General features: G+C 33.8%; 1 protein-coding gene across 1 annotated transcript in view; it reads right to left on the bottom strand.

The window, feature by feature from the left end:
- The window catches only part of Atet (ABC transporter expressed in trachea), a 119,693-nt gene that overhangs the window by 15,629 nt on the left and 88,888 nt on the right, over positions 1 to 15,176 (bottom strand). The window contains exon 3 of the mRNA XM_085958196.1: positions 1,013 to 1,312. Within this exon, the coding sequence (XP_085814322.1) occupies positions 1,013 to 1,312 (300 nt within the window). The remainder of the gene's footprint in view (positions 1 to 1,012; positions 1,313 to 15,176) is intronic.

Genomic DNA, 15,176 nt, shown 5'->3' with positions numbered 1-15,176 from the left:
AACTCAATAGAAAGATATTATGTATTGCATGACAGAAGACAGAATTATATTATGCATACAAAATACAATCACGATAGCTTTACGTTACATATTTGGCTTAGGCTTAGATTATGATGTTGAATTTCTAGATGGATCCATTTTTTTAAATTTCTAGATATCTCTAAATCTCATTAATAGTGTGTTTGGGCATTAATTTTTCTGGTATCCTGCATTTGTAACCCTAAAGTCAATCAAGGGCCTGGGATAAAATAGTATCCATGATCATTTTATTATTGTTATGAGAGTTGATACAGTGGCAATCACAAATACACAAGCGAAACACAAACGATTGTATTTTCTAGACAATTCTTTTCATGACAAACAGCTTATGAATAAAACAGAATCAAATATAAAAAATTGTTAAGGAATATTATTAGGTATACTTAATTAATTATATTAATTAATATGTAACAATGTAAGTTAATAATTGACCAGATTCCCACAGTAATAAATGTTTTATTGTCAATATTGCAAGGGATGTTTTTAAATCAATTAATAAAGAATACACTTACCTATTAGATTAAGTACCTATTAATTATAAGTTAAGATTTATTGTGAGATTTTACAGAATAGGCGTGTTCCCACAGTTTTGTTGTAGGAAATAATAATAAATTGTGATGTTATATCCTGGAGTAAATATTTAGGATGCTTGTGTGAAAATCTATTGATTAGAGGGGGATTCTCCCCTAACCATTGACGTGTGAATTTACCACAGATAAAATATGTCTATTAATTGTAAAACTTACTATATAATACGGTGCGTCCTGCCATACGAAAGATATTTTTGTTACAGATTTCATACCGACCATACATATGTTAAATACCTGTTAATACAATTGTCAAATAAATGAATAAAATAAAGTAATTTAATATGATAAATTCCTTAAGTAGTTACACTTTTTTTTTAAATAATTGTAGTAGCCTGGTCAACGCATGCTATAACAAAATAAGAAACAATAATTATTATACTTACTTATAGCCAGCAAGTATATTCATAAGTGTGCTCTTTCCAGCGCCCGATGGTCCCATAATAGCTGTCAGCTCTCCAGAAGTAAACTTTCCGTTGACTCCTTTGAGTAGGGTCTTGTATCCTCGTTTCCTTCCCTCCGATACGGAGTAGGACATGTCGGTGAACTGGATCTCCACTGGAGGCCTCTTGGGAAGATGTGTGAGGGCGGTGACAGGTCGCTTGTGGTTCTCGTCCGCAATGTTGGGAACCTTCCGCACAAGCACCCCGCTGACGGATCCATTGCAGATGTTGTTTTGAGAGCCGCTAGAAATAAAAAAAATGTTCTATTAATTATTTTATTTAATTACTGACGAGTCTAAATCAAGAGAACTGTAAATAAGTCATAATAAAACTTTACTTTGCATTTTTGCACGACACCACTCAATATGAGACCAACAAAAGCAGGGGTAGTCAAGCTTTTTATACCTACCGTCCACTTTTATATCTCTGTTAGTAGTAAAATTTTCTAACCGCCCACCGGTACCACAGTAATGGTGATTTATAAAGTAGGGAAATAACTTTACTTTATAAATGTTTTAAAGCAGAGTTACAGCAAGTTAAAGCATATTATAATAATAATTACTTACCAAATACTTTGTGTCAGACTTTCGTTAAGTTTTGCAGAATAAATCTTTTTAAAACAACTTACTGTAGTTAAATCTATCTTTTTATTTATAATTTGCATACATAGAAGCATGAAGTCTGATGAAATTGAATTTAATTAATTAAATTATTAATGAGATCCCTGAGGCTGATACTGCGAAACTAAAAACAGGAAATCTGGCTCAAATTTTGTGAGGAACAAGCGAAGGTCTCCTCTTTCGGAAATATTCAGGCGGTCTCTTTCTTTGGTCATAATATGATTAACAGCACTAAAGCCTGATTCCACAAGATATGTGGTAGGGAAAGGTATCAATAAACTGAATATCATTTTCCACATATTTGGATATAAGACAGGCATTGTTTTTATTTTGCCATCGGTCTTCATATCCACCACTATCGAATTTATGTTCATGTTTTCAAAACCCCTACCGCCCACAATGAAAGCTGGAACGCTCACTAGTGGCCGGTAGGGACCAGGTTGACTACCCCTGAACTAAAGCCTTCAAAAACGTATTAATATACTTTATCTTTCAATATGACGACCCTAAACGTACTTAATGATATAAGTAACACAATAGACCACAGTCAACAATTTTATTGTCATGGTTAATTTATTTATCTACATCGGTGTTGTTGACAAATAAAGCTATATTCCTTACAAATTGGTTGCCAATATAATAAAGTCATATTACGTCTTGTGGGTCTATTCTATACTTATCGAACACTAAATTGATAAATAGTATCAAACTTAGGGTAGGTGTGTATCAAAATATTAGCACTTATTGTAACAATTACACGAAGCCGGTTTTTATTGTTGCAATAAGTGCGATATTTTAACAGCAGCAAGATAGGTGCTGTTAAAATATAGCACTTATTGCAACAATAAAAACCGGCTTCGTGTAATTGTTACAATAAGTGCTAATATTTTGATACAAACCTACCCTAAGTTTGATAATATTTTTCACTTTATCACTTTAGCGGTCGATAAGCATAGAATAGACCCACTGGACCCCGTAAATAGAGTATCGATGCAACAGCAACTTATTCTGAACTGAGAAAGCCAACAAAAATGCTTTCCCGATGTCGCGCACAGACAAGAATTATTTCATAGAGTCAAAACAAAATCCAAATCATCAAACTGACTACCTGCACGTCATTGAATAAACAGTGAGTAAGCATCTATAATTTGAAAACATCTCATGCATATACCTACCAGTGGCGAAGGGTGGAGGTATGCTGTTAAGATGTGACATAAATAATGCACACTAAACTTTGTCAGTCATACTTATTTGTTTTCATTGAACTATGAATACAATTTTCAGATGGTGCTGGTTAGCTTTAGAAATTAAATTAAACCCTGCCTAAACCAAGCCATAATAGTTTAGCTATGAAATAAACGGTCCAACAAAATAGTGCATACTTTTTCAGTAATACTTATTAGTTTTCGTTGAATTAAGAATTTGTCATATTGCATATTGATGTTAGTTAGTTTTTTTTATTTATTTATTTATTAAGCCCTGCCTAAACCAACCCGTAATCGATAAAAAATATTATTCTACCTATAAAATATTATGTATGGTTTAATGCAGGGGGGGCAAACTGCGGTCCACGGGCCGCATTTGGCCCGCCGGGTATTTTTTTGCGGCCCGCCATCATTAATTGTACTTTAATACGAATAATTTTTTTATAATTTTTTAAACAATATTGACAATAGATTAAAATTTGAAGAATTTGTTGTTTCGTAAATGTATTATCTCAGTACGTCTTCCTTGCGTCTCGTCTCACATTATGTAACCATTATTTTCTGCGTTGAACATCGATTGGGAATGAATAGAAAAAAATTTCGGATTGTAATCTCGCTCTGGATGTAGATATTGTATGTAGATCAATAGATATTGATAGTATACTGACAGAGCTACAACTTGAGATTATTGATCTGCAGTGTGACACTGATTTAAGAAAATTGCATCATCGCGACGCGTCGTGAAGAAATCTCCAAATTTTACAATGCCCTTAATTCAGACAAATTCGACCAACTCAAAGATTATGCAAGAAAAATGTTCGTTATTTTTGGATCAACCTATAATATATGTGAACAAACATTTTCGATCATGAACCTCAATAAAAATTCTTTACGATCAAATATCTCCGATACCCATTTAGAAGCAGTTTTGAGAATATCAACTACAAAATTAACACCTGAATTTAAAAAAAAATGTACAACAGTTTCATTCTTCTCATTAATTTTTTTGTAATGTTTATTTTTCGTGATAATAAATAGTGTATATCTAAAAATGGTATTTTACTTGCGGCCCGCCGCTCATTTTGAATTGTTGAATCTGGCCCTCCATCCAGAAAGTTTGCCCCCCCCTGGTTTAATGGCATAATTTTAGATATTTCATAAATAAACGAATATTTTTTTTCTATTATCGACTATGACTTTTGATTAGGGAGGGAATTAATTGAATTTAAAAAAACTAACCAACACTGTCTATATATTACAGCCGTATATCATTGAAAACAAATACGTTTGACTGACAAAGTTTAGTATTTATTATTTATGTCGGATCTAAGCAGCCCATCTCCACCCTTCGCCACCGATACCTACCCACTAGAAATAAAAATCCATTTTATAAAAAAAAATACGATACCCGACAGGACTTGAACCTGTAACCGTTGGATTCGCGCTAGTTTGCTTTTCCAATTAAGCTACGGGCATCCTACTTAATTGCAACAATTTTAACTAGTAATTCTTGCTTATCAAATTGCAGGTTACGGGTTCAAATCTTGTCAGGTGTAGTATTTTTTGCATGCAATTTTTTCAAATCAAGTATGTTCAATATCGTGTCCGGAAATTTGTAAGTATACAATTGACCGTTGGACACTTCTTCGTGAGCCGTTGTCCATGAAACATGTGTTCGTATAGCATTTAGTCAAATGATGAGTTGTTCGTTGAATATTTCACCGTGGAGTATATTTGTACGTATGTTACAAGATGCGGCGCTAGTTTGCAACAGTAATATTATTCCAATTAGATTCAATACGAATTTTATGATACGTCTTTATTGGTTTTAAATAATTTAATGATGAAACTACATAAATATTATATACCTTATGGTTGTTATTTTAATTTAAAAAATCATATAGTTTATTAAACAGTGATTATGCAAAATAAGAATTTCGGAAATATTTGGTTCATCTGTGAATTAGAAATAATAAGATTGATGAAGTGTATCAATTTGTAGTGAAGGTATTTCGCAACACTTTGAAAGAAAAGACGTAGTACGATCTTCTGCCATTATCGTTATGAGTGTTTGACAGTATTCTGATGGCAAAGCAGCTACTTCTGGCGTCACCAGGCAATAATGGGAACTGAAATACTTAACTAGTAAAGTTATGCAGGCAACCGATCTCGAATGGTATACTATGGTATAAACCAGGGCTCAAAATGGACCGGAGCGCACCGGAGCGCCGTTCCGGTTCGTGGAATCTGTAAAGTTATCGCTCCGTCTCGTGGTTAAAATATTTTGACCGTCTGAGCTAGATATGCCATATAACAAAAAAACTAGCACACTTATGTTTATAAAATACCCATAAAATTTGATAACCATGTTAATATTCTTAGAAAATTTTCGAGCGCTCCGGTTCGTAAACTTTTCCATTTCGAGCGCTGGTATAAACTTAAACACTTGTTAAGAAAACGTCATTCTAAACTTGTGTTTCGGCCTGATAACTGCTCTCGGTTTTATGTTCATTAAAAATTTAAAATGACAATCTGCCCAGTAAAAGGTTGTGGCAATGATATGATTTGGATAATTTTCTTTAAATATTCCGCCGACTTATGCAAGTGTAGTGTCAACTAAATTGCATAACTAAAATTGACGAGTTGCGACTGCGACAGTTTTTATGTGCGAGCCCGCGAGCAATGATATCAAAATATAATGTAATTCAAACGTAGATTGTTAGTCAATTTAAAATGTGTTATATTGATAGATATTTGAGCAATGTATTATCAAAATAGGTCAATGTGGATGATAATTGAATCGATGGCGCGATTTTACAACAAAGGAATTAATATTTTAGATACTGCGATACCTACAAAATTATTTTGTGGAAAAAGTATAGGTGGTCATTATTATTATAACCTATTTATTCTAAATGCTTCGTTTTATTCTGATTTCTCTCTTTATATTTTTTTAATTAGATAAAATAGCGTAGGATGGCATAAGTAGTGGTGTATTTTATCTTCTCTTACTACCTCTTCTCCTACAGTGAAACCCCGGTTCTACGGTTTTCAAGGGACCCCTAAAATACGATAAATGCGGGATAATATATTATATATATTAAAAAAAACTCGTTTTTCTCCCGGATTTTTTTCGTTGTCTTGAATTATATTCAGTTTCACATCTAGAGTTCTAGTTATAAAAATTCGTGATACGAGATGCGAGACAAGCCTGAGCGCTGACCGATCTGTGCAAACAAAGCGACACGACTGAAAGGTCTGTATGTAACGAAAAGCGAAAGCGAAAACGGTCAATCGGGATAATATTTGTGACGGGACCATAATATTTAGACGATAGATCGAGGAAAACGATAAATCGGGGAACGGTTAATGCGGGATTATTTAACATTGTTCTTATGGGTGTTTGGCGGGACTTTCAAAAATGAACGATCCATGCGGGAAAACGATTTATGCGAGAACGGTAGATCAGGGTTCCACTGTACACAAACTAGAATAAGTTAAAATTACAAGGGAGACACAAATACACGTATTGCTTTAAATGGTCATCTTGTTCGATGTTGCTACAACCCAAACCGAACCCTGTAATCCGAGACACTCGGTTCTCCACCAGTCTCCCCTGAGGAGGTAACCTAATGCCGGTACTCAGAAGCGAGCCGTAACTGACTGTTGCAGATACAGCAACCAGTACGGACACCAAATAATTAGTTCGCGAGACTAATAGATAATTAATTCGCACCTAGAGTTGGTTACAGTAACGGCTCTCTAATGAGTACCCGGAGAACAATATATTTTACAACGTTTTTATTGGCTCGTATTCTTGTTTGCCCAGTAGAAATCTTGCATTCGATTTTTAACTATCTTCCCGACTAGCTAGACATTTGAAACTTTTAGAATATATCAGAACACGATGCCAATGCATTCTTTTAATTGGCCATCTTTAAGCAGAATTGAATTCATTTTCAGTTAATTCTGTTTTGTATGGAAAGTTATCTCAGAAAAATCCGTAAAAAGTAAAAGACTATTATTGGTTGCTAAGGGGGTGGTCCTAGCAACTAAATTATTAATATAAACGTGCGTTACTATGGAAATCAAAATGAAATGTAAAAATGACATTTCAGTATTCTATATTTGTTTGTTTGTTTGTTTGTTTTTTATTTACTTCATATCGAGTACAAGTTTGAGCATATTCAACAGAAAATTTAAAAACGTTCTTTTTATCTTGTAATTATTTTTAATGAGCTTGTGAAACTATCCGTACGTGCAATTTCCCGTACGGTCAATTGTCCGGCAATGAAATTATGCGATTCACATACCGTGTTTTGACCATAACTGGCACACAGGCTGCATTTGATATTTTTCGTCTCATTATATTATTATAGAGACAGTTTATTGCGCTTACGTGACATTTTTTCGCTTTTAAGAAATGGTAAAACAAAAAAGAAGCTGAAAATCGTTTAGCAGTAAGTCTCAGAGAGCAAGCTGTAAAAAATAAGCTTAAAAAGTCGAGTATTGCAGTGGCGTGCATTAAACAGATAAGAGGAATATATTACACCACACTAGACATGTGTTTATTAATAAATAAATTATCTGAAAAATAAAATGCCCCTCGTAACATATTGGGCTGCTTATACAAATTTCATTCTTCCGTAAACAGATGAAATATGTCATTGAAAATTAAAGTCCACTGACTGACTATCTTTCCACCATTGTTACCGTAATCTGCTATCGCGACACACAACAAAGCGCAATGAATCCGGACCGCCCCCAAAATTCAGATACTTGTATAGCTCCATCAATAAGTAAAGAGGTTGTGAATATCCTGATGGATTTTAACGTATGTCAGTGGGCGGATACAGCTAGCGTTGACAGTTGACTATAATAGTCCATTTTTACATTTGTAGTTATTTAATTAACGTATTTCGAGAAAGAAAACATTCGTGGGAAATATTTCCAATTAATCTATAACTATTGGTCGAACGTTGATTTTTTGAGAGATTTTCCTGTATCCGGACTTATAGTATTTTTTTAAATTGGCAGTTCTAAAATATTATGATCTATAGGTACATAATATTTATTTATGAAGGTCAACATAATAAATGTTGGTACGTACGGTTGCTATAACATAGTGTTTTGAATAGATTTTAATAGTTATATTTATTGATAGGTACTTCTTTTTTTCTATAATATGTTTTGACGAATACCGGTACCTATTCCATAAGAAATACCGAATACCGGTATTGATATATTCATTCGGTATTGCAATCCCTAATTAAGAGATACGTACTATAGATACCTACATGGTACGTATTAAATAATTACAAGATAAAAAGAACTTTTTATATACCACGTTTTTAATTTTTCTGTTGAATCATATAAACTTGACAATTTTATGTATTCATAATTTAGGACAAATAAGGCATTATAATACTATGTATAACCTATATACGGTTTGTATTTACTCATAATAATACCCCGTTTACACGTGCATAGATTTACTGGTGACAGTACGTATTATCGCGGCCATAACAAATATACACGTGTAAACACGTATTATCATGCAGATTGCAAGATTCCATACATAGATTAAATAATTACAAGATAAATGGAACTTTTTATATACCACGTTATTAAATTTTCTGTTGAATCATATAAACTTGACAATTCTATGTACTTATTAATAATTTAGAACAAATAAGGCAATTGTCAACAAATCATTTTTTTGCTATTTTGCAACAAACAAACAAATATAGAATACTGAAATGTCATTTTGATTTCCATAGTAACTATAAGTATATTAATAATTTAGTTGCTAGGACCACCCCCTTAGCAACCAATAATAGTCTTTTACTTTTTACGGATTTTTCTGAAATAACTTTCCATACAAAACAGAATTAACTGAAAATGAATTCAATTCTACTTAAAGATCAATACATATTGTGTAAAATTATACAAAGAATACGTGCGTATTTTTTTCTCGATTTTCACCAAATGTGGACATATCGCTTTTTGGAATTAGACGCCTCAAATATAGAATACTGAAATGTCATTTTGATTTCCATAGTAACGCACGTATATATTAATAATTTAGTTGCTAGGACCACCCCCTTAGCAACCAATAATAGTGGATTGGATTACGGATTTCTTGCGAAATAACTTTTCATACAAAACAGAATTAATTGAAAATGAATTCAATTCTACTTAAAGATGGCTAAAAGTATTAAAAGAATGCACTGGCATCGTGTTCTGATATATTCTAAAAGTTTCAAATGTCTAGCTAGTCGGGAAGTTAGTTAAAAATCGATTGCAAGATTTGTACTGGATAAACAACCACCGGACAAACAAGAATACGAGCTAAGAAAACCGTGGTAATAAAATAGGTAGGTACGCCGTACACTATGTTTTGTTAACTTTTTATGGTCTCAATGTAACGTGTGTGTCTATCTAACATCATATTATTATATTGTACAGAACACGCCACTGCAATTTATACAATACGTTCAGAGTGGGTATAATACAAATTTAAATTTATAATAAGATACTTCGGTACGCATAAAAAAATATGTAGAAACGCAAGAATGTAGAAAACATTGCTACAGCAAGAGATAAGCTGGAAAGGGGGATTCTATATATACCAACAGAGAACCTAGCGGAAAAATACGAAGCTTGCAATTTGAGATTGTTTTTTGATAATTTACAATTTCAACTGTATTAATTAATAAATATGTATCTGAAAACATTAAAGAGATTTTTTTCAAGTCAAAGATAAACTTACAATTGTAAAAAAATGTGAATTTGTTGCAGGGTCACATATTATTATTACATTATATTTTATGGTCATATTTATTATTAAATTTTTAGTTTATTAAGTTTTCAATTTTTTAACGTGTAGATTTTTGACTAATTCATTTAATATTAAATTTAATTTTACCAATATAATATTTTGAAAATTCAGTATATTGGAAAAAATAATATCAGTAGATCTACTGAAATTTCAGTAGGCATGGCAACGCTGCTCCGATTGGCGACGAGTGCGAAATTTCGTCCCACTTATTGTTGAAAATTATTTGCCGTTTCACTTATGTATGCTCTTTTTTCATCCTTTTTTAAGATACTATTTAGACATCCAAAAACATCCCATGTCAATTTGGTTCTGCGACCGATCTTGTAATATATTATGACCAGTTCGATTTGCCGTTGATAATGATTGATTGCTCTTGGGTCAACCGAGCAGGTCTTTTAGCAAGGATAGTATTCGGACATCTTTCAGTAGATAAATGTAATACCTAACTACTACATAACTACACTATTATATAATTATCATTAATATAAGATCGGACATCTCAGATGGTTGCGCCATGTTATAAAATATTATTAGATAAAGGTAAGACATTAATCAATAAGTAGATTTATGACTAACCGAATTCCCTCAGTATATTGTTAAATATTAAATATAACAAGGAATGTTTTTATATTAAAAATAAAGAATACCTTTAGATTATGTACTGTTAGAGTTGATTAAAATTTGTTGCGTAATTTTAAGAACTAGCTTTATTCTCACAATGTTGTACAGTGTATACCAGTGCTCCGCAACCTTTTTCAACCCATGGCACACCAAAGGTCTTCCCAGAATTCCGCGGCACACCACACGTAAAACAATCTATACAACATGGACTCCACATCCTAAAGCGGGACCCCAGCCCAAGATCTTTGGCGGCCCCCCCTATCGCTAAGGTTAAAGACAGTGTGATACTATAAAATAGCGTTTTCCAAATAGTATTCGAGGTAAAATTAATGGTATTGATTTTATGTTTATCGATTTTTTTTTTGGTTATATTCTATTAATATAATTATGGTTAGTTGTCGGGTTAGGAATAATTATTTGTCGAGTATTGATACAATAATAATACATTGTATCCTATAGCCTTGTCGGAAATCCGAGGATATTTTTTATTAACCAAAATCCAGAAAATATCCAGTGGACCATCGGCGAACTTCAGTTTTAGCGTCCCGTCGTTTATCAATTAAACAAATTCCTCTTGAATTTATAGGAAAAGCGCTTCTATAGAATTTTCGGCATTGGTTGCAAAAGGGTTTCGTATCCGGTCGGATTTATTGTATGAAAGTATTGATGAAATTTCTTTTGCAGCAAAGTTAAATGTTATTGAGACCGATATAAAATTAATTGTTTGTTTTCAATGGTGGTCTGGTAGTTCCTTTGGAATATTTGTAGAGATCCTTGTCTTAACTCCTTCTGCCAAAGTTCCATTTTATTTTTGACTTCTTCTAATTTATCAGAGCACGTCAATATATTTTCATTCTGACCTTGCATTGTTTTATTAAGTTTATGCAGGTGCTCAAATATATTACCAGCCATGTACAAAAATTTGGCTATTGCACCGCGGCCTACCTAGCGTCGTCTCGCGGCACACCGGTTGCGGAGCACTGGTGTATACTATCATGAATTGGGCGGCTTTCGTGGTGCAGTGTGTAAGGCGCTGGCCTTCCACCAGAGAGTTCCGTCGATTCCCGGTGAGGACATAATATTTATGTGATTTTCTCAAAGCCTGGGTGTTTGTAATTGTTCAAAATTACTAACAATTATCTGATACGAAAAAGCAAGGACATACCTAGTTAATAATAATTATAAAAAAATATCACGAATTGTAGGTAATATTCAAATCATAAAATCCATAGTTTATGAAGTTTTCGTGTAACATCTGCTATATAGATCCTAGTCCATGGGAAGATATCGCAAGTACACTGAATCCCTTTGCAGTATTCAACCTATATATTGAACATCTAGTTAATCTAAGGGCGGACTCTTGATTCAGATGCCATACCAGTAAGTTATGTTAAAGACCTGATTATATATTTGTCAATTAATTGAATCCAATAAAGTATTTTAATGAGATATAATCATTAATTACTAATTTTGGCAGGGCTCGAAATAGACCGGAACGCGCCGGAGCGCCGTTCCTGTTCGTGAAATTACAAAATATACCGTTCCGGCTCGTGGATTCTTTGAAAATTGCGTTCCGTTTTATGTTATTGAGATAATATTGCATGTAGGTATATAGTTTTTATAGTTGTAAGAACCGATTCGTGAGAATATGTAATGTTATTTATTAACGATTAGTCCTACAAGGTCTATAATATAATATAGGCTGTTCGGATTTCAGATGTGCTCCAAATTTGTAATTATTTACTCTTACAAGCAGGGCTGAATTTACAAAAAGGGCTACAGGTCCGGGACCCAAAATTAGTAGGTCTACAGAACCCGAAAAATAATGTGAAATCACAAAACAACCTTGCAGCGAAGGAATACAAAAATATACGAGCTTCTAGAATTTTGAAGATAAGAGCCCAATTCTAAGAAAATTGATGAAAAATAAGTGATTTTGCAAAAAATGAGTAGGTACCTTTTAAAAAAAAACTATATTTTAATGTTGTATTGCTGAGGGGGGGGGGGTAATGTGTATTAGCTGAGGGCTCCTTCAAGCATAAATGAAACCCTGATTACTAGGCATATCGCCCTTATAATATCCGAAAAATATTTAACCCACTTTCATATTTTAGAATAATTATTCAGCGCTCCGGTTCGTAAGATTTTCTATTTCGAGCACTGAATTTTGGACAATTATAGCAACCTGGTTAAGCCGTGCTATAGCACATGTACACAGAAGACAATAGATGAGTCACGCACAAAAAAAGTAACTAAAGCATGACAGCGAATCCTGAAGGAACCCAGGGGCCTTATGTTAGAACTTGCGAGTTGTAGTCGCCCGGTCGACATGACGTCATATGACATCATTGTGACGTACTACCGGAGTGATAATAGCATTCGAGAAAATAACGCTACTAAAATAGTGGCGTTATCTATTGTCCCCATATACAAATAGGTGTTTCAGCATAATAATATCTATGGTGTGCCGTTATCACTAGTTAGAACATAGGGCTGCAGAACCCACACAGGGTTGTGATGCCGGAAGAAAGTATAAAATTTACTATTGTTACGATTGTTTTCCTCGTCCATACTTTTGTCCATCCGCTTCCAAAATGGAGTAGGTACTCGCCTCCAAGATTTTATGTCAGTTGTCAATTGCAATATGACTAATATGAGTGATTAAACTGAAGTTTTCTGAATAAATGAGTTTTAAATATCAGCGAAAGAGAATTTAACCGAATTAAAAACGCTTTAACTGTGATGAATTGACGACGATTGGCAATTGACCTGTTTGATTTATTGACTTCCATTGACCTTTCATCTCCATTCGAAATTTCACTCACACCGTAAGTAGCACATTCAAGCCAATTATTGGGCACACTCACAATACCTAAATATATCTCCAATTCTATAATAAGATTAATAAACAAGTATAAAATATAAAATATACATATTAATATAAATTCTAATTGACTTAAGGCTATATTATATAATTCAGCTGAGGCACGGTCTAAAACGATCGTGACTACGCGACGCAAAGATTGTGCAAATGACGCGTGCAGAACAAAACATAATTTGTCATAAAAAGTCTACATGCGTCTATTTAATGTTATGTTTATTGTTCTATTACTAATAAAAATATTATATTCATTGACATGTTTTCTTTTTCAAGTAAATGGGTAACGTTTTTTAGTCATCTTTACGCGATTTAAGAATTAATTCCCCCGTCGCCATCACAAAAAAAATTGACGTGTTCACAGCTCGACTTTCGCTCTCCGATTGCCAGCCAGTCCGAAATTTCGTCGCACCTATAGTTGAAAATTATTTGCCGTTTCACTGAAGTACCGTCTTAAGTTTTTTACTATTTACTATGCATGCAGCATTAATCATTGGTGAGTGACACAGAAAAGTTCTGAGTTCCCTGGTGAGTACGTATTTCTAATTTACTTACCTACCTAAATTCTTCCGACTTTCCCTGATATTCTGGTGGTTTCTATTACGTATTATCTAGGTATTTTATTTATGCGATAATTTTATCCCAATGTTATTCGGCCATCGTTTTCCGGTTTACGTTGAACTGTGATATGACGAACTATGATATGGCGAACTGCATACTTACAATTTTCCAGACACGCCGTAACACCCGTTTACACGTACAATTTTATTTTCCGGACACGCCGTAGCACCTCGTTTACACATCTACTGCTGACGCTGACAGTATGTATTATCGCGGACATAGCACGAAGATGCATGTCTTGCAAGATTTCACGCATGGATCAAAAAAGATCAGCAGCTTCTGAATTTTCACGCAAAAATTGGAATTTGCATGGCGGATGGTAGAATGCGCATGTGGCGAACCTGCCGGAAATAATACGAACTACACCCCGCAAAAACGGTAACCAGACAAAACAGAACATGTTCTGTTTATTCATAGAACCACGCCAAACACTGTCTTACCAATTTTCACGACCTGTCAAATAGTACAATCCAATGACAACATTGTGCCTCGCTTACGATTGACTAATTATTGTATTGGCGAGACAGTCAACACTTTATTGGTGCCAGTGAATCTATGCAATGGTGTTAAAATATACCAATCATCATGGAAAAATTGTCATTTTGTGTGGCGAATTGGGCCAACAGTATGATAGTACAAAGAATGTAGCAAAGATATATTTAGAATAACTAAATAGAAACCATAAACGGTCACTTCCGGTCATGAACATCGTGATGGATGACAATGCATAATACGTGCTCTTTTATTCAGACGTATAAATTCAACACGCGATTAGCATATTATAATCAGAGCTGTTAGAGCCCCAATATTTTTAAAAGGTTCTGGTCCGGGTCCGGTTCCGTTGAATATAAATAATGAGATTCAGTTCCGTCAAATCAAAAATTAGAATCCTGGCTCCGGAGTTCGGTTCCGGTTCTTTAACAACCCAATATACCTAGTGACAAGGCCCCAAAATGTAGGCCCTCAGCCGGCATTTTTTCTTAATAAATTAGTGACGTCACAACTTTTCGATCCGATCGTGAATGTCGATTTTACCTGAAAAATACGTGCCCAATCCCTAAACAAAGCTATAGTTATTGTGTATTGAGTCCCGTAGTGCAGTCTGAGTGACATATAGCCCCTCAGAATGAACTACGGATGAATTTTTTTTAGGGGACCAAAAAATGGTCTTATAAGGTGGAATGTAAGTAATTGAAATGTATAGGATTAAGGTTAAAAATAGATAATAAATTGTAAACGACTTATGAGATATCATTTGCTAAACATTGTAAATAAATGTCCATTTCTATTTAATCTGATTTTGAATTATATAAAAATAAAT

The sequence above is a fragment of the Rhyacophila brunnea genome, unplaced genomic scaffold (genome assembly GCF_057557595.1).
Source record: "Rhyacophila brunnea isolate RB1 unplaced genomic scaffold, BYU_Rbru_1.0 scaffold_11, whole genome shotgun sequence".
NCBI lineage: Eukaryota > Metazoa > Arthropoda > Insecta > Trichoptera > Rhyacophilidae > Rhyacophila > Rhyacophila brunnea.
Note: the sequence above shows the minus strand (reverse complement) of the source record. Positions and strands in the feature narration are given on the sequence as shown.